Source organism: Mizuhopecten yessoensis, unplaced genomic scaffold (genome assembly GCF_002113885.1).
Source record: "Mizuhopecten yessoensis strain PY_sf001 unplaced genomic scaffold, ASM211388v2 scaffold2303, whole genome shotgun sequence".
Classification (NCBI taxonomy): Eukaryota; Metazoa; Mollusca; class Bivalvia; order Pectinida; family Pectinidae; genus Mizuhopecten; species Mizuhopecten yessoensis.
Window position 1 is genome coordinate 1,076,668 of NW_018404479.1, and position 25,674 is coordinate 1,102,341.

Here is a 25,674-nt window from a genome sequence, read left to right on the forward strand (position 1 = left end):
TACACTGTTCTGTTACATGTTTTATGTACATGAGGCAGTGCTTGTTCAGTAAAAACGTTAGTAGAAAATATTTACTTTGTCAAGTCAGATATGTATAAAGATAAAGTAAAATAAAGTATACACTAGCATGTGTATGTTTGCAAGCGTGCAGTGCATGACATGTCACACTGTTCGGATGAATTATGTCTTTTATAGTGAGTTAAGATCATGGGTAGGTCACAATGGACACTGTGATATTGTCTCTGCTCCCTCTGTCAGAGTACATCTGTATGCAAGTCATCACGATGGCTGCCGTGATTATTCAATGATGCAATCAAGCTATACTAATGCTTTCAGAGCTGTACCCTTTGATAGTGTGATAACGTATAGACAGCAGTTATGGTGTGCGGTAGTGTAATATCACCTTAACCCCAATGGGGCTGGGGACGAGACAGACGAGAGCGACTTCAGATTGGACCTATTTCCCAGCCCAACGCACACAGTGTGTAGCCCTTCCACCATTATCGGCTTGTTGACAACAAAAGCAAATTAGACAATCTTATTTATGTGTTATGTATGTTACATTGCGATGTAACACGTATTCCATTGAATTCGTTTTAAAGTCTGTAGTCTGTGTGTTTGGGTCAAGATCCTTCCGTCAGACACGCTCCCCTAAGGATAAGAATGCCAATAGCAAAATTATATAGGTATATAAACCACAATTTAAATTCAAGTTTGAAATGAAAGAAGTAATGAATATATGTAAACAGAAAGACAATTCATTATCTCAATTCATTATAAGTCTTGTTTTATTTATGTTCTTGTAGACGATCACGCAAAGGTAGTCCCGGACCAGTCGAAGCTGATCATACTTAAACAGAGGTGTGTCCCGACCAGCAATCTTACATTCATGTATGCCCCCACTTGTCCACACGTTTACATATTCAACCGTAAAACATGTGTTAGTGATGGCGTTATTTGATATAACGTCTACTACTAATAAACCTCTGTCATTTACTTCAGTGCCCTGTTGACAGGCAGAAGTGGTTAAAGGCTTAAACTGATACGTGAGATATATATCTGAACTAAGCTGACCTTCTTATCCTTATGATGTTTTTGACTTCTGCTGATAGAAGGTCTCTCTGATAAGACACTCGTTATCTATACGATACACTCCAATGTGTAGCGCTTTAATTCCGTTATAATCAATGGGCAGAGGCCACGCTGGAGCGGCAACCTCAGCTTGAAGGATTCGGCAACTTTAAATGTGGTTCCGATTGTCTTGGAAAAAAATAATCCTGGATACTTTTAGTTGAAATGCTTTTTAATGCTTAAATAGAAAATATAGAAATTGAAAATTTGTAGTGTTTTCTTCCGAAAAAAATATATGCTGTCTCACCTTTGAAAGCCAGTTCGTCTAATGTAGATGTCACCAAATTAAACTATTATACATTACATACACATGTGTTCTTTCGCTCTATGTTAAAGTCGTTTTCATCTTAAACGGACGATAAGGAAACGAGTGGGGAAAATTCCTGTTCTACTTTAGGCGTCCACCATAATATCTGCAGTATCACCCTTTGTTCCGTATATCCTGTTGTGGTTGACAATAACTTTTTGACACTGAACCATAGTTGGTCATTTTGTATATTTTACACATTTCCACAATTTCAATATAAAACATATCACAACCAACAGCGAATGTATCGTTTAATTCAGTATTTTTATGTTTATGTTCTGTCTATGTTTGATCATGATTCAGCAGTATTTAACCACATGCTTTTGTTGATATTGATGTTTTCATTCTACGTATTTCTTATGTAGACAACTGTTATCATTAGTAAATACATTTCCGGACTCTTCCCACTTGCCTGAGGCCTGAATTTAATCTCTCGATGATTCATGGCTATAGAGATATCTCCCCTTCCTTGAAAATCCCTACCCGCCACTCCTGACAGCCGTTCTAGATCATTAAATATCATATTAATTATATTAGGTTTGTATTTCGTCTCCAAATATTTCAAAGGTATACGAAAATTAACTTTTGTTTGCGTATGAATAAAAATATATCTTCCTATACCGATCTATATACGACCCCTGGGAGTAATAAGCATTTTTTATTACAATAATACATTTATGTATGTGTTCCGTCCGCAACAGAACTGTAGCGACCGGTACGGTGGCTGGGCAGGGATACCAAGCAATAGCTCAATCGTTTGTTTATCCAATGTTTCCGCTTCAAATTGAAACTTTTAATAACGTTTGGTCACAAATTATTCATCGAGTTGTATCGTCCCCCAATCCAATTCACATCAGTCAAGCTGTCAAATCTAGGTAGCCCACGTTGGCAGTTATTCATACCTACTCAGGCGTATTGGCTTTGCCGGTTTACCTTAATATCTTATATGGTTGGTATTTTACGAAGCAAATCCTGTATACATTTATAGCATTTACGATTCGCTCTTACGTAGAGCAAGACATCATTTTCTTTTTTCTTTTACATTGTGCCGTTTGAATTGAATCCCTTTGGGTTTATTAGAAACGTTTTTCTACTTTTTATTTCCAGTGTGCATTGTGTGTCCTCTGCCGATGAGAAAGTTCTACCGCGAAGCCACGTACGCTTCAGTCCTCGACAGTCAGTCGCCGCGACTACACGGATGCTGAAGTCTTATAAAGTAACCAGTAAGCTTGCGTGGAATTAATAGAAGAAAGAAAAGGGGAATTATGTATATCCATGAATTTGGAAAGAGATAAATACCTGGCGTGCTATTATATCTGTGTTTTCATTCATCCTCCAACAGTGTCGTTTACTACTGAGAGAAGCGGAGTTTTATTAATAAGTCTATAGCTTAACCGTGTGTGGTTTCTCTGCATTCTACGGTGAGGCGGAGTGTTGAGAGCTAGCATCATTGGATCAATATATAACGGAATAATAGTTTCTTTGCCCAAGCTAAGGTGAGCCCGATGGAAAACGCTTTCATTTGGATTACACTGTCGACAATACTTAATACCTATTATTCAATAAACTGCTGTAGCTAAATGTGCTCATATGGAGAACGTTTCTTTCAAAGTTTTCAATGGTTTCTTAAATCGGAAACATGGAGTTACAGAGACTCTTCTATAGATATTATGTTTTGTTCTTCTGGATTATTCTCGACTGTTCCCTCTCAATAGGTAAGTGGCATTTTTTTTTATTATTATTTACCATACATTTTACCCTACATGCTACACGTGCTATTATGTAACATTGCTTTATTCCTTGTGATCAAGAGTTTTACTGAACACATCTGGTACTTCACAACTCTTGTAACTTTATAACTCTGACAAACAATCTTCTGTCACACACTGCACACAACTTCTAACGTGTTCACTTCGTTTGTTATTCTGGTACAAATTTTGTCCTGTTGTAATCAGCTTATTTGTTTCGTTTTCTGTAAAAAAGAAGGTACGTATTTTAATAATAAACGCTGTATTGAAAATAAAGCAGACTTTGATAAACAATTAAAATTGAAAATAAATAACGTAGCAGTTATTGAAATTTCGTTCGTTCATTACCTTTGTATGACGCTTTCCAATGGAGGCTCACAGGATCATACTAAGCTTCATCCACTTGAATAGTTCACTATTGATAATTTCAATTCTTAAAGCCGAAAATAAAGTAAAATATTGATCCAGTTAATCAAACAATGGACCGCAATTTCCATTTCAACTCGCATGATTCATATCGATACTTGTCCGTGTAAACGATTATGGAAGTTAGAATGATCAGATTTGAATATAATGAAAGGACTTAGTACAAAATCTCATCAACTTACTGTATACAAGTAATTTAAATAATTCTTAAGGCCTTCACCTCGAACATAATACTTTAAAATCTGTGGTAAGTAAATGTTTTTATTCATTGTATTGACATTTGTTTGCTCGCCCAAGTGGAAACAGTACAAATAGTACTATATCATGGTGTTCAGTCTAGCGTTAAATACATTCAACGTAAGAAAAAGAATTTATCAATGGATCGAACATGTATGAGTTATTTGTAGGAAATATACGTAATTAATGTACTTAGCATCAATAGACCGATCCTTTATGGACCTTTCATTTGCTGTGATGCCAGGCATGCAAAATATATATCACTGATAATCATATTTATTTGGGAAAAACGATTAATGGATATTTCTTTAATGTCTATCCAACAATTCGTTTGGCAACTATCACGAAAGTAACAAAGGGGATAGTTTTATACATAATATAAGGATAAAATTATTCTTTTCGTACACATATGTAAGCGTTTGTATAAAGATGTTGTAAAGATAACATATATTGACGTTATCTCTTTTCGACATGCATTATCATAATGCGCAATGATGTATAGGTAAAGTTGATCTTTATGGTATTAAATGCATATTTCAAAACCACAATAGCGTTTAAGCATATCAGCGTAAATGACACTCGCTACAATGTAACTCACATTGCATTATTTTCATTTTCATTTATAAATTGTTATAGTGATACAAGAAAAAATGTTTTTGAAACAATATTCATCAGCGCAATTCTATCGTGATGATTATTTTAAAGTTAATATTAAAAGGATCTTTTTGACGTGAACCCATTTCAAAGGTAGACATTCCAGTAGTAATGCATGAAATATTTCTTCTTAATGCAGGTTTAAGCAGAAAAAAAACGTCGTTAAAAAAAGGTAACTCAACAATGCATGATATTTAATTTTGCTGAAAAGTTTAGATTGTATAGAAATGTTCCATATAAACAATTGTAATCGTGAATCGCTTTGCCTAATTATTCCCTTTGCTTTATTGTACAAATCGCATCATCTCCCAAACATGCATGGCCTAACCTACACGACGCGAGCTTCATTCAGTAACATCATCCGGCTATATTGTCATATTCTAGAAGTGAATTTATCTTGTTTCCGTTGTTAAATTTACCATGCGAATGAGACGCCAGTTTTCTTAAACGTTTGATATGCTTCCATGTCACAAGAAACGGAAAGTGATTAATCACCGAAAAAGAACAGACACAAAAAAATCGTGTGAATTCAACTTGTGTTTTAAAGAGTTTATCAGCTGTAATCTTAGACGCAGCTTGTATTAGGTGGTTGTATGTATCAATAGTGCCGACTTATGCAGCCGTCCTGATGCGCCATGCTGTGGCTTCATTAGACAGCCGACGATGGAATCGATAGACTCCTCATCACGACTAAGAACCATATGATACGACACACCGTACACTGTATGCAATAACAGCACCACACTCACAAAAAACTGATGATAAAGTTTTAGTTTATAATCTGTCCAGTCGCTGCCATCAATTTTTAGATCCGTGTTAACTACAGTAGGAGTTATGTAATAACAGATGAGAAAAGGATCGTCGCTGCTTGTTTATGGCTGTGTTTACGGGGGAAGTTACAAGACATTGTTATATTAGCGAACTCTGAATATCTGTAACCAGACCCGATGCTCTGACGGATAATTGATACATTGAACGCGCAACGCGATATCAAAAATACTACTCTGTCATTGTCTCAGATAACCAATGGTAAAAGTGGTATACTCAAAGTACAAAATTCCACAAGAATTCTTATCACCATCAAACGCGTTCCATATTTGTCAGGCGGGTCACTTACACCGGTACATTATACGTTACTCTATTGCTTATTTCTAGGACCTCCTTACAAAAAACTACTTCTGAGGTGTCATTTTTGAAAAGATATTTTTTTAAGTTCGTCTGGAATGCTTTTATCTCACCCAACGCATTAGCCGTATATATGGCCGTGTTCCTATGTCACACTTTCCCGAATCGAAGCTCATATTGCGTTATGTTGGCTTCAAATTCAAAGATTTAGTGCACCTATGTTGTGAACTATCTTTCAACATCACGTTGTCTTACATTTGTTAGCAGTTGTTATATGAATTCAGATAATTCAATATATGTCCCTTTTCCTTTCGACATAATGATATTGTCAGATTTTGTTTTGTGAAATTATGAAATGCATGATAAATAACTTTTGACCAATGTCTTGCAAAGCTTAAAGGGAAAAGCTGCGTATACTGTTAATGTAATCGGTATATAAATATATATAAGACATGGTCATGAAAATTCGGTAGCAGGAATGAAAACATGGATGGGTAGCTTTATTCTGTAGCGGAGACTATACAAATAGTGTAATTGAAATATTACACACACATAAATGGTCACTTCCTTTTATTTGATAATCCCCATGTGAAAAAATATCTCACCTACGTGTGTGAAAGGAGTAACAAATGTAATGCGCTATAAACAGGTAAAATTCCAGCTAGGATTACGGCAACGTACCGTGTAGTTCATGTGACATACGAGGGGTTAACGACTAGAAATATGGAAGTTTACCATTATAATTCAGCATTGGTCTTAAATTTTGGTACATCCTTTTCGTAAGTTTCGTATGTACAGAAAACCGCCACTGCGTGCATTATAAAATTTGAAATAGCTATTTGGTTAACCAATGAAGTGCATGAAAACTCTGTATTTGATTACTTCAAGGAAGAAAAAATGACATGTTTTGAAAGAAATTGATAATTCATAAAACAAAAACAAAAAATTGCACTGTATTTTGGACTGTAACAAACAACATTCCTTTCAAAGTACATTTGTTATGATCATTTAGTATTGGAATATTTATAAGAATCGTATTTTTGTGTGTCTGGGAGTATAGAGACAATATGTTACATATAGTTAGATGATTATATATTCAAGTCTGAATGATGTTATCTGAAATTATTTGGTTTTATGAATATAGAATAGAATAATGCAAATACGTATCAATGAGATGGTAGCCTATGCTAATTATAACACAAAGCCGATCTACTGATATATGAATTAGGGTGTATTTTATGGCGGCATTACTATAGGATCAGAAAAAAACATAAAGCTATCGCACATACGTGTATTTAGAGCTTTTTTTTTTTTGCTATTTGAGATAAATGTTCTTATAAAAAAAGGAAAACATTGTTTGGCAGTTTGCTGCGGACATTTACAAACCAGCTTCTTACAGAACTGATGTATCTATTAAATGAAATATCTTTCTGAAAAAAGAGGCAACATATATTTTTCAATTTTCAATAATATAGTAAATAAACATTAAAATCAGAAAAGAAGAATGAAGGTATTCCCATTGGTCTAATTTTTGCTCGTGAGAAAACAAGTTATCTTTGAATACAATACCGCTTATACAACGCTTATCAGGGAAACCGCAACGCCACTGCCTACGGCATAACCTGTGGTTCAGATAGATGCATTTATATTCTTCGAAAACGAACATTATTCCTAGAAATACAACGCAAGGAAACACCTTCCAATAATCTAAAGGAAAGTAAAACAAGAAAGCTCAATAAAGAAAAAAATAAAGAAAACACCGTATGTCCATTTCATCTATTCAAGCGTAAGCAGTGGGTTAAAAGGTCTAAAGAAAACAATTACATGTACATGTCTAAAGAGTTCCAAACTTTTGAAGAAATACAGTGAAATGGCAACGGTGCCTTTAACACCTGCTTCAGGTTACACGTTTACAGTAGTGGCTACATACATATTTCTTGCAGTACTGTACTAGTATTTCCTATTTCATCTTAACCATGCCTGTATATCTTATATTATTGTATCAATATATATTTATCAAATTCATTTCAAAATGAAGTACATGTAACACCCACACAGTACTAATTAACGTATGACAATATTATATTTGTTATTAATGTCCATGAGTATATTGTCGTAGGAGTGTCGTTTTTTTTTACATATTACATAGATTGATGAGCAAAATTTTGCGCTTTGTGGTTTTTAAAATATAACCATCAGCTGGGTTGTAACTATCCAGTTAGCAAATTTTCGTACAGTAAAATTACATGCCAAATAATGAATTTTTACCTTGTATATTGATCAAATTATTAAGAATAAAAAATGATGTTATAGTCAATAAGTCATTCATCTCTATGAACAACTGGGCCCAGATTATTTACATGAACCGTACTGTAACTGGGTTATTCAACATTCTAAAACTAAGACAAATGTTATGATTAGGGAAACGTCTAAATCGATATCGTGTGACAAACACAGAAAATATACTAAACGTAAATAACATTGCAACATCTCCTCGTGAAGTACTTATCACCATTCATCACAATGTGTCCGATACCGCTGTCCACTTTTACCCTTGTTCATCAATCACAGCCACAAGTATCCGACAGCGTCACTTGATTTCCCTGACATATAATACAGAAAGAAAAACAAAAACATCCCAAAATGACATTTTTGATGGATATTATTTCTTTTTTATCGTGATGCTTTAAATGATTGATTCCCACAGCGAGACAACGATATTAGTTAGTTATGTTGAACTGCGATGAACAGTTGATGGGGCAATGATAACAATGCAGTTCATATACTTTTGAGAAGGAGTTGACCGAAACCATTAGTGAACGGAATACATTGTAGTTATCATTGCTCTCGTATCGACAGGTCCATCACGATTTGCAGCAGAAATAAAGTATGTTGCGGTGTCAGGGATTGTTCAAGCTGACTATTTTTCTCTCTTTCGTTTCTGTTTTTGTCTTTGCGTCTCGAATTTCAGATGCTACAAATGTAGTTTGTCTTTGTGTATTGACGCTTTGATATAACTTTGTTGTTTTTGTTTCTATTAAATTAACTTAAAGCTTTGAACTTTTTGTTTTAATAAAAAAATGTTTCTATGATAAGCTGCACACTGGTGGTGGTTCACATCTACCAAGGGTAATGCCGCAATTCTTCTAAATCAATGGACAATTTCTCTGTAGATGTGGGTATTGGATGTTTGCATACCCTCGTCGCAATAATCGATGTTCCCTAGGTATCGGGATTCACGTTTGAAATTGCTTATACCTTTTTACATGTCACCTTACATTACACAACGCTCATACATGTACTCATATAAAAAAATATGCTTCTCATTTAATCAGTCTACATTTCAACCAACTCTGATTGATTTTTCTGAATAAACAAATTCATATCATTAATTATCTTATCATAGCATTTGATATTTGCGTTGCGTTCATACAAATACATACAGCAGTTCCAAGCAGTGTATTACCTTTCAGAGTACACCTCTTGCCTGGCATGGAGATGTTAGTTATCTTGTCAAGATTGTGAATGATCATCTACGCCTGTCTTGTAGCAATTAAAGAGATCACTTTGTTACGTTCTTCCCAAGTGATATCTTACGTCGTACGAAATGCTGTAGTTACAGTATAAAACTTATAGGTTCAATATCAAGCAGTTGTGTAAACGATAGAAATCCATGTTTTTGTGTAATTTGTACCCCGACTCCATTTGTTTCTGTTGTTGTCTTCCATAAATCATGGGAGCTAATGGGTATACACCACGCAAGTTCAATTAAACATACATGTGTATGTATGTGTCTGCATGCATTCATTTGCTATGATATCTATTTCGGATCATTGATAACGATGAACCATACTAAATATCAATTTAGAGGTAAACATTTAAAAATGTTCAATAGTCAATTCGCGGAGCAGGCACACTTGCCATCAATGTCTTTATTTATACTTCTAGGTGTTTTAAATAAAACATACATTCAATATTAAGTGTTTAAATTTTGAGAAAGGCCTGAAATAAAACTTATAGCATAAGAACGTGTTCTATAATAACATTTCAATTTTATTTCAAACTAAAATAATATCATAGTCTAACCTTCTTATAAAACATATATTCTAAAAACCGACAGAATATTTCACTACATCAGCATACAGTTGCAGGGAAAAAATTCAATTCACAATTATTATTTTCTCTGTTATTTATGTCTTAAATGAAAAAGCGTATAACAGGTTTCCAACAAGCTAAATGAGGATTGGATGCCTTTTTTCCAACGTCATCACTAATATTACTAAAAACGTTAACCTCGCCTCCAAATGATATTTGTAATTTTGCAAAATGATCTTCTTTTTCTATTTGTACGCGAGCTTTTTAGGTACTTCGATTTAAATCATACTATACGATTTAAATTATATTATATGATATCATATGTGTTCATGTATGGTGTGTGTGATCTTTTTTTCATCTGCATACTGGACTGGTGGAAGCATCGCATGAAACTTGAATACAACGTATTGCTTTCGACGCTATATGTGTGTTGATAACCATTAATTACACTGCAAATGTATGACAAAACTCTTTCAGTTTCATATACAATGAGACCAGCGAAAGTTGAAACAATTGAAATACAATTTTCTATTATTTTGGTATATATTTGTCAATCGTGGCCTCCAATGTGCTATACCGTTCTGAGACACGTTCACCTTTGTAAGTTATATTGAACGTGTAATCCCTTTTATTAACACTCTACTCATTGTGGAAGTGACACGTAGGTAGGTAGATTTGACAAAGACCTGATGAATCAATTCTTTGTCTAACGGATGTTTAAAAAACTGTGTCAATTAGATTCTCAGCATAATCCTGATCTGAGTTTGAATTACAAATGGTATCATGTTGTTGTACAAGTTCATTGTATATGTTAAACAATAAACAGACGAATCTCGCTAGCCAAGAAGACCTTTTATAGAAGTTTAACCACTATAAGCTTGGAATGTGTCTCTATACATAAGATTAATTAAAGAAAAACACTTTTTATTGGATTGCAATTGTTACAGTTTTCAATTATCACAGTAATATTTCTCACATATATTAACTGTGACCATACCTGAATCAATGGTGAAACAGCTGTGTTGAATCACCTTTCCTGTATTTGTGTAATGGAATTATACGCGCTTTCATAAATTCGTGCCTTTATGTCAATTTTTGAATGAACAAACAACTACGGACATGTAATCAACCTTTTTCGGACGCCAACCTAAATTCAGGAGATTCTGTTTTAAGCCGGGATGTTTCTGTGGTTTTGAGTGTTTTGTGATACCTATATATGAACGTATCACTTATATTAAGGACCAAATGCAATCCTACAGAAACCTAATCCGGGTCTTTCATTAAGATAGTACGGACGCACTTTTCAGTTAGGTAGTTTATAGATATGCCAGGTTTACGCAATAAAGTGGTTGACTAAGGAACAGAGACGGCTTCACAGTCATTGCTGTGGTGGATTCCGGATAGTTTTAACAACCTGCAAATCTCATTACACATTAAGATAAATGATTTCTCAGACACCTCCCTGGCCACGCAACTGTATCCAACAATCGGTATTGATGATATCGTTATCAGGCGCTAAAACTTTTAATGATATCATTATTAAGCAAAAACGTGTTAGCATCTGATAAAAACCATACACAGTGCGCCGGTATATCATAAACTCATCTGCATGCATTCACAACATGTCTATAACTAGCTACATGTACATACTGGGTTGTTTTGAGGTACAGGCTAGGAACAAAAACATGTATTGCTAAATATTATTTAAACAACTATGAAGATCGTCGATTCTCTGTTGTGTGGACATTCTGATTTCATTGTCACTTCAAGCTCAGTACTCGTAAATGAGCTCACCATGTATTCTTTGACCGTGCATCACTTTGAATATTTTCGTTATACTTTATGTACACAAATACTATTCTTAATTTTAAATCAATTAATGCATACTTAATGTATAGCGCTTCAGAGAATATTTTTCTATAAATTGACAAAGCGATTTAATTCTTGAAACATTTATTGATTATTGTGAAATGTACTATTTAACCTTTTGTTGTTTTTGCAATATCCTTTTTTGTGGTAATATATCCACAAAATAATGTATATTATAGGTTTTTAAGGGCATGTTTCGAAGGGAATTAAGATATGTTGTGTTATCTGTACATTAGTCACCATATAAACTTAATGAGCATAATGAAACTAGACAGCTCGGATATGATAGGTCGATACTGCATGTGTATACAACATGTTTCCTTATGGACGGCTGTTCACTTCTCCATGAACGCTGTTAAATGTCGGTGGTCAGTGACACTTGTAGTAAACAGATATCTGACAACAATAACAAGGCCAACACATTGGAGTGTACACATGTCACTTGTGTTGGTGAGTTATGCATATCATTATGGTAATATTTCTCTGTACTGCTAGAGAATTGTCAGTGCTGTTTAGGAACGCTGTTGTTCTGGTGTGATACTATGTACAGGCAGTTCTGCTGTTGTGATGCTAAGTAAAAAAGTCGGCATAACTGTGTATCGGGATTAAGGGGATCTGCACTGAATACCACTATACACTTGACAACTTACAAATGGAAAACGATTTATGTTTGCTGTAACTTCTGTACTTATCACACGCTTATATATAACGAATATACATGTAACCACACTTAGTGAAACCAAATTGCTATATATATTATATATACATATAACTAGACAACAGTATACATGTATATATAACATAATAACTCATTTGAGATTCTGTACACATGAAACACATATGGCTAATCTTAACAACATTAATTATAGTACATATATATATATTTATATGTATAGTATAAAAGCAGAAAAATTATCCTTACGGTCGAAGAAATAATGCAGATTCTTAAGACTATTTAATGATATTTCATCTCTTTTTGGAGTCTGAAGAATCTCTAAAAGAGATGAAAGTACTAAAGACTCGTTGTTGAGAATTTTTTCTTTGATTTGAAGATAAGTAGATCCTGAACACCCTTGACACTTTCTGTAAGGCAATCCCCAAAGGATCATGGCAAAAATTATGTACATAATTCTGTTTTTGTCGCATCAAAATATCAAATTCTGAGCATTCGAAGACAAAAACGTGTGATGTCATCCAGGTTTTCCCGGGTTTGCAAATCAAGGGATTTCATTTGAGTATTCACATTCCGAGAACAATATGCTACAGTCTTGGATTGCCGAACGCGACTTACACTATACATTTTTACAAGATAAAGATTGAAACGTTTGAGGTAGAAGGCAGCAAACGAAACAACAGCAACCAATAACTTCTAATCTCAACACATTCAGTACATTATTTACATTGTAACTGTACCTGTAGAATAGTATTAATGTGTGTGTTACAATAGAATGGTGAGTATTGCATGACGTAAGACTTACATTCATAGTTGCTGGGGATGCCGAGAAAATAATGCTTCTCTGGGGAAAACTACGACAGTTTTTGAGAATGTGACGGTCTTCAAGTGTGTGTGTGTGTGTATGTGTGTGTGTTTTAATCCTCAGCAAGATATTAACAAATAAGGGCTCCCACTAGAATACGCATTAACTGAGGCAACATCTCCATACTTACCAGCAAATGAATAGTCTATAGCCGGGCTCTTTCAGCTCCTGAAATTAACACAGGACATGTTCTTTGTAGTTTTAATGAATTTATCTTGCTGTTTGATGCGCCTTCATCAGAAAATTTGTTATCAAATATATGCATGTTATTTGATCAGATGTATAGAATTATTTCATTATGTGAACACACGACGACTCGGTAATGATCACATAATTAACGAATACATCTGTGTGCTCGTACAAGCATTGTATCTGCGGCGCCGGAAGAAGATGGCGGAAATCTAATATTTATATAAAAAAAATGTTTTGCAAAACCCCCCGTACTATATGTACATTCAAACCTCCATAGAATTCCTCTTCTTTCATTTTTGTCTCGGTTGTCGCTATCATATATCAATGTCATTTTTGTCTCGATTGTCGCAATCATATATCAATGTCATTTTTGTCTCTGTTGTCGCTATCATATATCAATGTCTTTTTTGTCTCGGTTGTCGCTATCATATATCAATGTCATTTTTGTCTCGGTTGTCGCTATCATATATCAATGTCATTTTTGTCTCGGTTGTCGCTATCATATATCAATGTCATTTTTGTCTCGGTTGTCGCTATCATATATCAATGTCATTTTTGTCTCGGTTGTCGCTATCATATATCAATGTCATTTTTGTCTCGGTTGTCGCTATCATATATCAATGTCATTTTTGTCTCGGTTGTCGCTATCATATATCAATGTCATTTTTGTCTCGGTTGTCGCTATCATATATCAATGTCATTTTTGTCTCGGTTGTCGCTATCATATATCAATGTCATTTTTGTCTCGGTTGTCGCTATCATATATCAATGTCATTTTTTGCAGATTTGCTTTTTGCGTTTCCCTCATTTAACAACCAAACCCCTTAATAACGCGTATGTTCTTTGTATTGTGATAGTATAATGAAGGTGTACTGTATTTACCTTAACTGTGTCAGTTAGTATAGGACACTACCGTTACTGTGACAGTCACTATAGACCACTGCCTTTACTGGGTTAGTTAGTATAGGACACTACTGTTACTGTGACAGTAAATATAGACCACTGCCTTTACTGGGTCAGTTAGTATAGGACACTACCGTTACTGGGACAGTTAGTATAGGATACTACCGTTACTTGGTCAGTAAGTATGGGCAAATACCTTTACTGGGACAGTTTGTATAGGACACTACCGTTTTTGGGTCAGTTAATATAGGACACTACCGTTTTTGTGTCAGTTAATATAGGACACTACCGTTTTTGGGTCAGTTAATATAGGACACTACCGTTTTTGGGTCAGTTAATATAGGACACTGCCGTTACCGGATCAGTTAGAATAGGACACTACCGTTACTGAGACAGGCACTATAGACCACTGCCTTAACTGGGTCAGTTAGTATAGGACACTACTGTTACTGTGACAGTCACTGTAGACCACTGCCTTTACTGGGGTAGTTAGTATAGGACACTACTGTTACTGTCCCCCTAAGTATAGATCATTGTCTTTACTGTGACAGTTAGTATAGGACACTACCGTTACTTGGTCAATTAGTATATATATGACATTACCGTTTCTGTGTTAGTTAGTATAGGACACTGCCTTAACTGGGACAGTTACATGTGTAGTATAGAACACTTAATTACTTTGACAGTTAGCATATGACACTACCGTTACTGGGACAGTTAGTATATGTACATACCTTTACTGTGTCAGTTTTTACTGGGACAGTTCGTATAGAACACTACCGTTACTGGGTTAGTTGGTATAGTACATTACCGTTACTGGGTTAGTTAGTATATAAAGGGCACTACCGTTACTGGGTTAGTCAGTATAGGGCATAACCGTTACTGGGTTAGTTAGTATAGAACGCTACCGTTACTGGGTTAGTAAGTATAGGACACTACCGTTACTGGGTTAGTAAGTATAGAACACTACCGTTACTGGGTTAGTAAGTATAGGACACTACCGTTTTTGTGTCAGTTAATATAGGACACTGCCTTAACTGTGACAGTTAGTATAGGACACTACTGTTACTGGGTCACTAAGTATAGGCAAATGCCTTTACTGGGACAGTTACATGTGTAGTATAGGACACTTAATTATTTGGACAGTTAATTAGCATATGACACTACCGTTACTGGGACAGTAAGTATATGTACATACCTTTACTGTGTCAGTTTTTTACTGGGACAGTTCGTATAGAACACTACCGTTACTGGGTTAGTTAGTATATATAGGACATTACCGTTTCTGTGTTAGTTAGTATAGGCAAATGCCTTTACTGAGACAGTTACATGTGTAGTATAGGACACTTAATTACTTGGACAGTTAGCATATATGACACTACCGTTACTGGGACAGTTAGAATAGAACACTACCGTTACTTGGTCAGTAAGTATAGAACACTACCGTTGCTGGGTTAGTTAGTATAGAACACTTCCGTTACTTGGTCAGTAAGTATATAACACTACCGTTACTGAGTAAGTAAGTATAGAACACGACCGTTACTGGGACAGTTAGTATAGAACACTACCGTTACTTGGTCAGTAAGTATAGGACATTACCGTTACTGGGTCAGTAAGTATAGGACACTACCGTTGCTGGGTTAGTTAGTATAGGACACTACCGTTGCTGGGTTAGTTAGTATAGAACACTACCGTTACTTGGTCAGTAAGTATAGAACACTACTGTTACTGGGTTAGTTAGTATAGAACACTACCGTTACTGGGACAGTTAGTATAGAACACTACCGTTACTTGGTTAGTAAGTATAGGACACTACCGTGTTTGTGTCAGTTAATATAGGACACTGCCTTTACTGAGTAAGTAAGTATAGGACATTACCGTTATTGGGTTAGTTAGTATAGGACACTACCGTTGCTGGGTTAGTTAGTATAGAACACTACCGTTACTTGGTTAGTAAGTATAGGACACTACCGTGTTTGTGTCAGTTAATATAGAACACTACCGTTACTGTGTAAGTAAGTATAGGACACTACCGTTCCTGAGTCAGTAAGTATAGGACACTACCGTTACTTTGTTAGTTAGTATAGGAAGCTACCATTGTTGTGTCAGTTAATGTAGGACACTACCGTTACTAGGACAGTTAGTATAGGACACTACCGTTACTGGGTCAGTAAGTATAGGACACTACCGTTACTTGGTCAGTAAGTATAGAACACTACTGTTACTGGGTTAGTTAGTATAGGACACTACCGTTACTGGGACAGTTGGTATAGGACACTTCCGTTACTATGTCAGTAAGTATAGGACACTACCGTTACTATGTCAGTTAGTATAGGACACTGCTTTTACTGGGACAGTAAGTATAGGACACTACCGTTACTGTGACAGTTAGTATAGGACACTGCCGTTACTGGGACAGTAAGTATAGGACACTACCGTTACTTGGTCAGTAAGTATAGAACACTACTGTTACTGGGTTAGTTAGTATAGGACACTACCTTTTTTGTGTCAGTTAATATAGGACGCTGCCTTTACTGAGTAAGTAAGTATAAGACACTACCGTTACTGGGTTAGTTAGTATAGGAAACTACCGTTACTGTGACCGTTAGTATAGAACACTACCGTTACTGGGTCATTAAGTATAGGACACTACCGTGTTTGTGTCAGTTAATATAGGACACTGCCTTTACTGAGTAAGTAAGTATAAGACACTACCGTTACTGGGTTAGTTAGTATAGGACACTACCATTACTGTGACCGTTAGTATAGAACACTACTGTTACTGGGTTAGTTGGTATAGGACACTACAGTACCTTTACTGAGTCAGTAAGTATAGGACACTACCGTTACTGAGTCAGTAAGTATAGGACACTACCGTTACTGTGACCGTTAGTATAGAACACTACTGTTACTGGGTTAGTTAGTATAGGACACTACCTTTACTGAGTCAGTAAGTATAGGACACTACCGTTAATGGGTTAGTTAGTATAGGACACTACCGTTTTTCTGTCAATTAATATAGGACACTACCGTTACTGAGTCAGTAAGTATAGGACACTGCCGTTACTGAGTCAGTAAGTATAGGACACTACCGTTAATGGGTTAGTTAGTATAGGACACTACCGTTTTTGTGTCAGTTAATATAGGACACTACCGTTACTGAGTCAGTAAGTATAGGACACTGCCGTTACTGAGTCAGTAAGTATAGGACACTACTGTTACTGGGTCAGTAAGTATAGGACACTACCGTTTTTGTGTCAGTTAATATATTAGTTAGTATAGGACACTACCGTTTTTGTGTCAGTTAATATAGGACACTACCGTTACTGAGTCAGTAAGTATAGGACACTACCGTTACTGGGTTAGTAAGTATAGGACACTACTGTTTTTGTGTCAGTTCATATAGGACACTACCATTACTGGGTCAGTAAGTATAGGACACTACCGTTACTTGGTCAGTAAGTATAGAACACTACTGTTACTGGGTTAGTTAGTATAGGACACTACCGTTACTGGGACAGTTAGTATAGAACGCCACCGTTACTGTGACCGTTAGTATAGAACACTACTGTTACTGGGTTAGTTAGTATAGGACACTACCGTTACTGGGACAGTTAATATAGGACACTACCGTTACTATGTCAGTTAGTATAGGACACTGCCGTTACTATGTCAGTTAGTATAGGACACTGCCTTTACTGGGACAGTAAGTATAGGACACTACCGTTACTGTGACAGTTAGTATAGGACACTGCCGTTACTGGGACAGTAAGTATAGGACACTACCGTTACTGGGACAGTTAGTATAGAACGCCACCGTTACTGTGACCGTTAGTATAGAACACTACTGTTACTGGGTTAGTTGGTATAGGACACTACAGTACCTTTACTGAGTCAGTAAGTATAGGACACTACCGTTACTGTGACAGTTAGTATAGGACACTGCCGTTACTGGGACAGTAAGTATAGGACACTACCGTTACTTGGTCAGTAAGTATAGAACACTACTGTTACTGGGTTAGTTAGTATAGGACACTACCGTTTTTATGTCAGTTAATATAGGACACTGCCTTTACTGGGTCAGTTAGTATAGGACACTACCGTTACTATGTCAGTTAGTATAGGACATAAGTAAGTATAGGACACTACCGTTACTGGGTTAGTAAGTATAGGACACTACTGTTTTTGTGTCAGTTCATATAGGACACTACCATTACTGGGTCAGTAAGTATAGGACACTACCGTTACTGGGTTAGTTAGTATAGGAAACTACCGTTACTGTGACCGTTAGTATAGAACACTACTGTTACTGGGTTAGTTGGTATAGGACACTACAGTACCTTTACTGAGTCAGTAAGTATAGGACACTGCCTTAACTGAGTAAGTAAGTATAGGACACTACCGTTACTGGGTTAGTTAGTATAGGACACTACCGTTTTTGTGTCAGTTAATATAGGACACTGCCTTTACTGAGTAAGTAAGTATAGGACACTACCGTTACTGTGACAGTAAGTATAGGATACTACCGTTACTGAGTCAGTAAGTATAGGACACTACCGTTACTGTGACAGTTAGTATAGGACACTACCGTTTCTGTGTCAGTTAGTATAGGGCACTAGTGTTACTATGTCAGTTAGTATAGGACACTGCATTTACTGGGACAGTTAGTATAGGACACTACTGTTTCTGTGCCAGTTAGTATAGGGCAATAGTGTTACTATGTCAGTTAGTATAGGACACTGCCTTTACTGGGACAGTTAGTATAGGACACTACCGTTACTGAGTAAGTAAGTATAGGACACTACCGTTATTGGGACAGTTAGTATAGGACACTACCGTTACTGGGACAGTTAGTATAGGACACTACCGTTACTGAGTCAGTAAGTATAGGACACTACCGTTACTGGGACAGTTAGTATAGGACACTACCATTGTTGTGTCAGTTAATAGAGGACACTACCGTTACTGGGACAGTTAGTATAGGACACTTCCGTTACTGGGTCATTTTGTATCATATACTTTCGTTACTGGGTCAGTTAGTATAGGACACTACCGTTTTTGTGTCAGTTAGTATAGGACACTACCGTTTCTGTGTCAGTTAGTATAGGGCACTAGTGTTACTATGTTAGTTAGTATAGGACACTGCCTTTACTGGGTCAGTTAGTATAGGACACTACCGTTTCTGTGTCAGTTAGTATAGGACACTACCGTTACTTGGTCAGTAAGTATAGGACACTACCGTTACTTGGTCAGTTAGTATAGGACACTACCGTTTCTGGGTCAGTTAGTATAGGGCACTAGTGTTACTATGTTAGTTAGTATAGGACACTGCCTTTACTGGGACAGTTTGTATAGGACCCTCCCGTTACTGGGTCATTTTGTATCGGATACTTTCGTTACTGGGTCAGTTAGTATAGGACACTACCGGTTCTGTGTCAGTTAGTATAGGGCACTAGTGTTACTATGTTAGTTAGTATAGGACACCGCCTTTACTGGGACAGTTTGTATAGGACACTACCGTTACTGGGTCAGTTAGTATAGGACACTACCGTTTCTGTGTCAGTTAATATAGGACACAACCGTTACTGGGACAGTTAGTATAGGACACTACCGTTACTGGGTTAGTTAGTATAGGACACTACCGTTTCTGTGTCAGTTAGTATAGGACACTACCGTTTCTGTGTCAGTTAATATAGGACACTACCGTTACTGGGACAGTTAGTATAGGACACTACCGTTACTGGGTCAGTTAGTATAGGACACTACCGTTTCTGTGTCAGTTAGTATAGGACACTACCGTTTCTGTGTCAGATAGTATAGGACACTACCGTTTCTGTGTCAGTTAATATAGGACACTACCGTTACTGGGACAGTTAGTATAGGACACTTCCGTTACTATGTCAGTAAGTATAGGACACTACCGTTACTATGTCAGTTAGTATAGGACACTACTGTTACTATGTCAGTTAGTATAGGACACTACCGTTACTGGGACAGTTAGTATAGGTCACTTCCGTTACTATGTCAGTTAGTATAGGACACTACCGTTACTGGGACAGTTAGTATAGGACACTTCCGTTACTATGTCAGTTAGTATAGGACACTACCGTTACCGGGTCAGTAGGTATAGGACACTACCGTTACTGGGTCAGTAAGTATAGGACACTACCGTTACTGGGACAGTTAGTATAGGACACTGCCTTTACTGGGGCAGTAAGTATAGGACACTACCGTTACTGGGTCAGTAAGTATAGGACACTACCGTTACTGGGACAGTTAGTATAGGTCACTTCCGTTACTATGTCAGTTAGTATAGGACACTACCGTTACTGGGACAGTTAGTATAGGACACTTCCGGTACTATGTCAGTTAGTATAGGACACTACCGTTACTGGGACAGTTGGAATAGGACACTTCCGTTACTATGTCAGTAAGTATAGGACACTACCGTTACTGGGTCAGTAGGTATAGGACACTACCGTTACTGGGTCATTTTGTATCGGATACTTTCGTTACTGGGTCATTTAGTATAGGACACTACCGTTACTGGGACAGTAAGTATAGGACACTACCGTTACTGGGACAGTTAGTATAGGACACTACCGTTACTGGGACAGTTAATATAGGACACTACCGTTACTATGTCAGTTAGTATAGGACACTACCGTTACTGGGTTAGTAAGTATAGGACACTACCGTTACTGTGACCGTTAGTATAGGACACTTCCGTTACTGGGTCATTTTGTACATTTAGCATATGACACTTCTTCTAATGGGACTGTGAGCTTAGGACACCACCTTAAACAGATAATATCGGGCGCTACCGCTTATTCAGAACCTTGGTATTACTCCTACGCCCTATACACATTTTTCATTAAACAGCTGTGTTATTTAGATTTGGCAACGCCAGATCTAATGGATAGAGTACGTTACAAACAGTTTAGTTTCGTTAGACATATTTGGTTATACGAGCTCAGTCATCTGTACACACATTTGAATACAGGATTAAAGGTCTTATTAAAGTCTAGATCTACAAACTACCTTAACTATTCGTTATATTATATAGGTAAACACACCTTCATAAGACCCACATGTACTAGCAACACTATTGACCTACCTTGTAGTATCACATGGCCTGTACGTAATGCTAACGACGCATCAAGAATTTAGTGTTTATCTTTATTGATAGTGTACATACATAACCTCTAATCAACGGCTGTTTCATGTTGACAGGCCATGTCAAATGGTTGGTCATGTATTATACGATGTCCAATAGATAGTGATATTTAATGGTGGTCCATGTTGTGTTTAGGAAGAGATCCGTAACCCACGGGCTTGTGAATAACAGATACAATAGGTTTGCCCTTTTCCAATAAACATGCATGGTGAAGCATACACTATCGGTTTTTCCTTAGAGACGTAAGGTGCGGTGATACGGGAAAAACAATAATAGAAGAACACATATTATTCTATAGACTCTTGTCTAGTTTTATTTGACATGCCAAAACCCAACCATACGTAAAGTAAAGAGATATGTCACATCTGACAATGTGGCTAGATACTGCTTCCATACTGTTTTACGGGATACAATGTACGTAGAGAGCGCGTGGAAGGTGTTGGGGGCCGAGAATAGAGGACGATGTAATTGGGTTTCCATCGACGTGTATGCGCCCCTGTAAATATATATAATAACTTATCTTGTCGAGTAATTATATTGATTTGCCAACATAGTTTAGTATTCGTGACACTGATGGAATTCTGAATGGTAATATTGTATTGCTTATTTTACTCCGGAATGACCTCTTACAATAAGTAACATATTCTTACGCACATCCCCGTAAAACCACGTTCTATTTATACACATTGATTTGTGTTTGATACAGTTTAGTGGCCATAACAATCAATTTGGGAGAAGAGAGAAATTCACCTTCCACAAACCCTACATTAATATCAATAAATGTTAAATCTAGAAACAGAATATTAAACTGTTTGTGCACATTTATCGGTAATGTCTACTCTTTTTAAACTCTAAATCAATCTGATTAAGTAACAACCCGTGTCTTTGCGGAATCCATACAATTTTCATTTGAAGTTGCGGTATAAACGCATCAGTCCCAACTAGTATGTATTGTGTCTGGTTGTGAACTGATGCAGGAGAACTTCATTAATGTCAATATTTACCGATTTCTATGAAACATTCGCTCCATTCCGCCTACATTTAATTACATTTTTGTAGTTGTGTCGCACGTGACGATCGAAGGAATTTCTATTACTTGTGGAAATTTAGCTAGTTTCCGGTTAACTAAACTAAGTAGTATTTGTCTTTAGTCATATGTTCGACAATACAACTTACATTGTATAATCATATATATATGTAGGAGCTGTTTAATTAATCTGTTAAATCAAACAGACCGGTACTCATGTACAATTGCATAGCATATGCAGTATACATGTAGACAAAGAAACGGGAAATCTTTTATTAATAATTATAAGTATTTTGCAAAAATTATGAAAAAAGCTATTCCATCTTATATTAATCTTGCTTGTTTAGTCGGATGTTAGCGCGTTTGCGGTCTTCCTGTGGGAGGTAACAGGAGTACCCAGAGAAAACCGTCAAGGTCGGGCAATGGCCCAATACCTTATGTCCAATCGGGGATCGGGCCCCGGCCGCATTGGTGAAAGGCGAGTGCGTTATCCACTGCGCCACACGACCAACCATCATTTTTTTTTTATTCTATATGTGTAGCTAAAGTAAATAGGGGGTAGTAGAGTGGACGGAAAATCATCTACGTTACGAAAACGTTGGATGTATATTGTAAACGATATTTCCCACATCGACCATTGGATGAATATACATTACATGAGGCGTTTCACTGATAATACAGACTGTGTCAGATCCAATTAGCAGGCCAATATGTCAATTAAGAAATTACACATTTGATCACGACCCGCTGACGGAGGAATACGTGTCACTTTATTGATGTTTGGTCCTTAATCGGATCAAATATGTCCTTCGATTTCGATCGGTATGATCGCTGGTCATTTAGCGTTTTTCAGTAGGACAAGTCAGGTCAAATTCTCTATATATGAATTAGTGCGTCTGGCAGATCCTTTTCCCGAACGTACACGATGGATGATAGAGGAACACCATACACGAATGTAACGCAATTCAACTTATGATGGATTCTTCCTTTTACTTAATATATTATAACGTCTAGGTATATCATTATGATCCGGAATTTGGGGGTTGACGTCCGTTCTATATACTATAAACGACCAGAAGCGACATAAACCATTGCTCGTTATACCCATGGGGAAATCGCGTTTTGCATGATGGGATATTCCGGCTTTCGATGATATACGATGTTACAGTATGGGTTAAGAACCGAAAACCTTGAAATGCTTTTCCTGTGGGTCTTTTGCTAGCAATATCAGGATTGGCAGACACTCACGACAAATGTGTCTGTGCATCTAGTCAGATCATTCTAACGTAACGCACAAAATAGACATAGAAACTATCAATGCAGTGACATTCCCGATTCGAGGTAAATGACAGTGACAATGTATAAAGTATATATCGATACATCACAGCGTCCATCATAAAAGAACAGATCGCATGAATAAGTATCGTAACATATTTCTGTGGAGAATGACGATTATAATGAAACAGATACATGATACGTTCTTCTCTGCACAAACTTCCACTTAGATAAAATGACAACAAGGACAATATTGCAAGCAGGTTTTCTTTACCTTTGCCGATCGTTCTTGTGCGTCGAAAATACACGTAGTTATCGTTCTTGCAGGTTTTTGTGTGCATTAAGTCGCAAACATCTAGCCACAATGTGTAACCACTATTAAAATATTGCATTATTGATGCTTGGGCTGGTGTCTGTCTCGTCACATTGTAGATCGTTCTCCATCATTTTACAGTTGATCTGGCCTTAACTTGCCGTTCGTCATTGTTTAACGCTCCCAACGGTGCAATTAGTTGCTTTAACATCGCAGACATGTAGTATAAACTATAGCGATATGTGCATCTTTGATATAATTCCCACGACAGAAAGTTGTGTGAAGCTGGTTAGAATAATTATAGATCATCTGGTGTTGCAGGACAGCGGGTCTGTTATACAGTACAATGTTTGTTTATACACGTACTAGAATAAATTCCATTGCAAACCAAGTATAAGAGTAAAGTACATAATAGTACAGTTTAGAGATATTCTTTAAACACATTTACCGTATACCGTTCGCAAATGGGATGTTTTAACTTTTCGTGCTGTCTTACCGATTATTGTCTCCTTGAAATTTGAACAGCTATTTAGCAAACCATAAGATGATGGTGGGGCTATTCAAATCACCCTGCGTCCGTGGTCCGTGGTCCGTGGTCCGTCCTTAAACAATTCTTTTTATCGGTATTTCACAAGAAGTACCAAAGGGATCTTTCTCAAATTTTAAATGGAGGCTCCCCTTGGTCCTTAGATGTGCAGGGCAACTTTTGAGACTGATCGGATAAACAACATGGCCGACAGGCAGCCATATTCGATTTGGATAGTGAAAGTGTGTTTTCGATATATCTCGGGAAGTACCAAAGGGATCTTTCTCAAATTTGATATGTATGTTTCCCTTGGACCCTAGCTGTGCATTGCAACTTTTGAAATTGGTCGGATAAACAACATGGCCGACAGGCAGTCATCTTGGATTTGGATAGTGGAAGTTTGTTATCGCTAAATCTCGGGAAGTACCAAATTATATGTAAGTTCCCCTTGTTCCCTTGTTGTGTAGCAGTGCCTGAAATGGACGGTCACCTGCTCGCCAATGGCGGTTAAAGTCTTGCTTGAGCGACCAAAAGTTGTCAAAAGTGAGGTAGTCACTGGCCCAACAAAAATAGTTTGGGCGACTGTCAAAAAAAAAAAAAAAAAGAATAAAAGAATTGTTAGTCCCTTCCACATTAACCGGGGGGCAGTACATTTTTCAGTTGTCATTACTCCGATTTGAATCGAACTGTCCGTGAGTTAGAAATGTTCAAACTCACTTTGAAGGTTGGCTTTCATGCACATCAGTATTAAGTTTAGATCAAAAGATACCTTATTTTGCATTTACTGTTAACATGACTCGATCAAACAGATTAGTGGAAAGAAGAGAAAAGATCGAACTGACAAAGAACTAATGAAGATGGTACAATGGTGGGCGCCAAAATCACTCTGGGATCTCTTGTCTGTTTCCGGCTTTGTCCTATTGGCGCCTTGGTATAATGCACAATTTACATTTCATATTTCTATTTCAAGGAACCGGTATTTCCGCCATATTTGGCGTGTGCACTGGGATTTCAAAAACTGGCTAGATCTTCAAAAATTGGTCTCAAATGCCGTATTGTATAAGTTGTCCGGGTGATGTTTGTTTTATTTGACGTGACACGTGTGTCCGTCGGGTACGTGCGTGTTGAGAA

The 25,674-nt window shown here is 36.8% G+C and overlaps 1 protein-coding gene across 7 annotated transcripts in view; it reads left to right on the forward strand.

Moving 5' to 3' along the window:
- Nucleotides 1–25,674, forward strand: part of LOC110445431 — a 154,658-nt gene that overhangs the window by 70,168 nt on the left and 58,816 nt on the right. For 5 of the 7 annotated variants that reach the window (XM_021490057.1, XM_021490056.1, XM_021490062.1 and 2 more), the window contains 2 exons: nt 2,546–3,153; nt 4,643–4,675. In XM_021490057.1, the coding sequence (XP_021345732.1) occupies nt 3,078–3,153; nt 4,643–4,675 (109 nt within the window). In that variant the 5' untranslated portion in view covers nt 2,546–3,077. Of the gene's footprint in view, nt 1–806; nt 862–2,309; nt 2,388–2,545; nt 3,154–4,642; nt 4,676–25,674 lie in introns of those variants that run through there. The other 2 variants (XM_021490058.1, XM_021490061.1) reach the window with 2 other exon arrangements.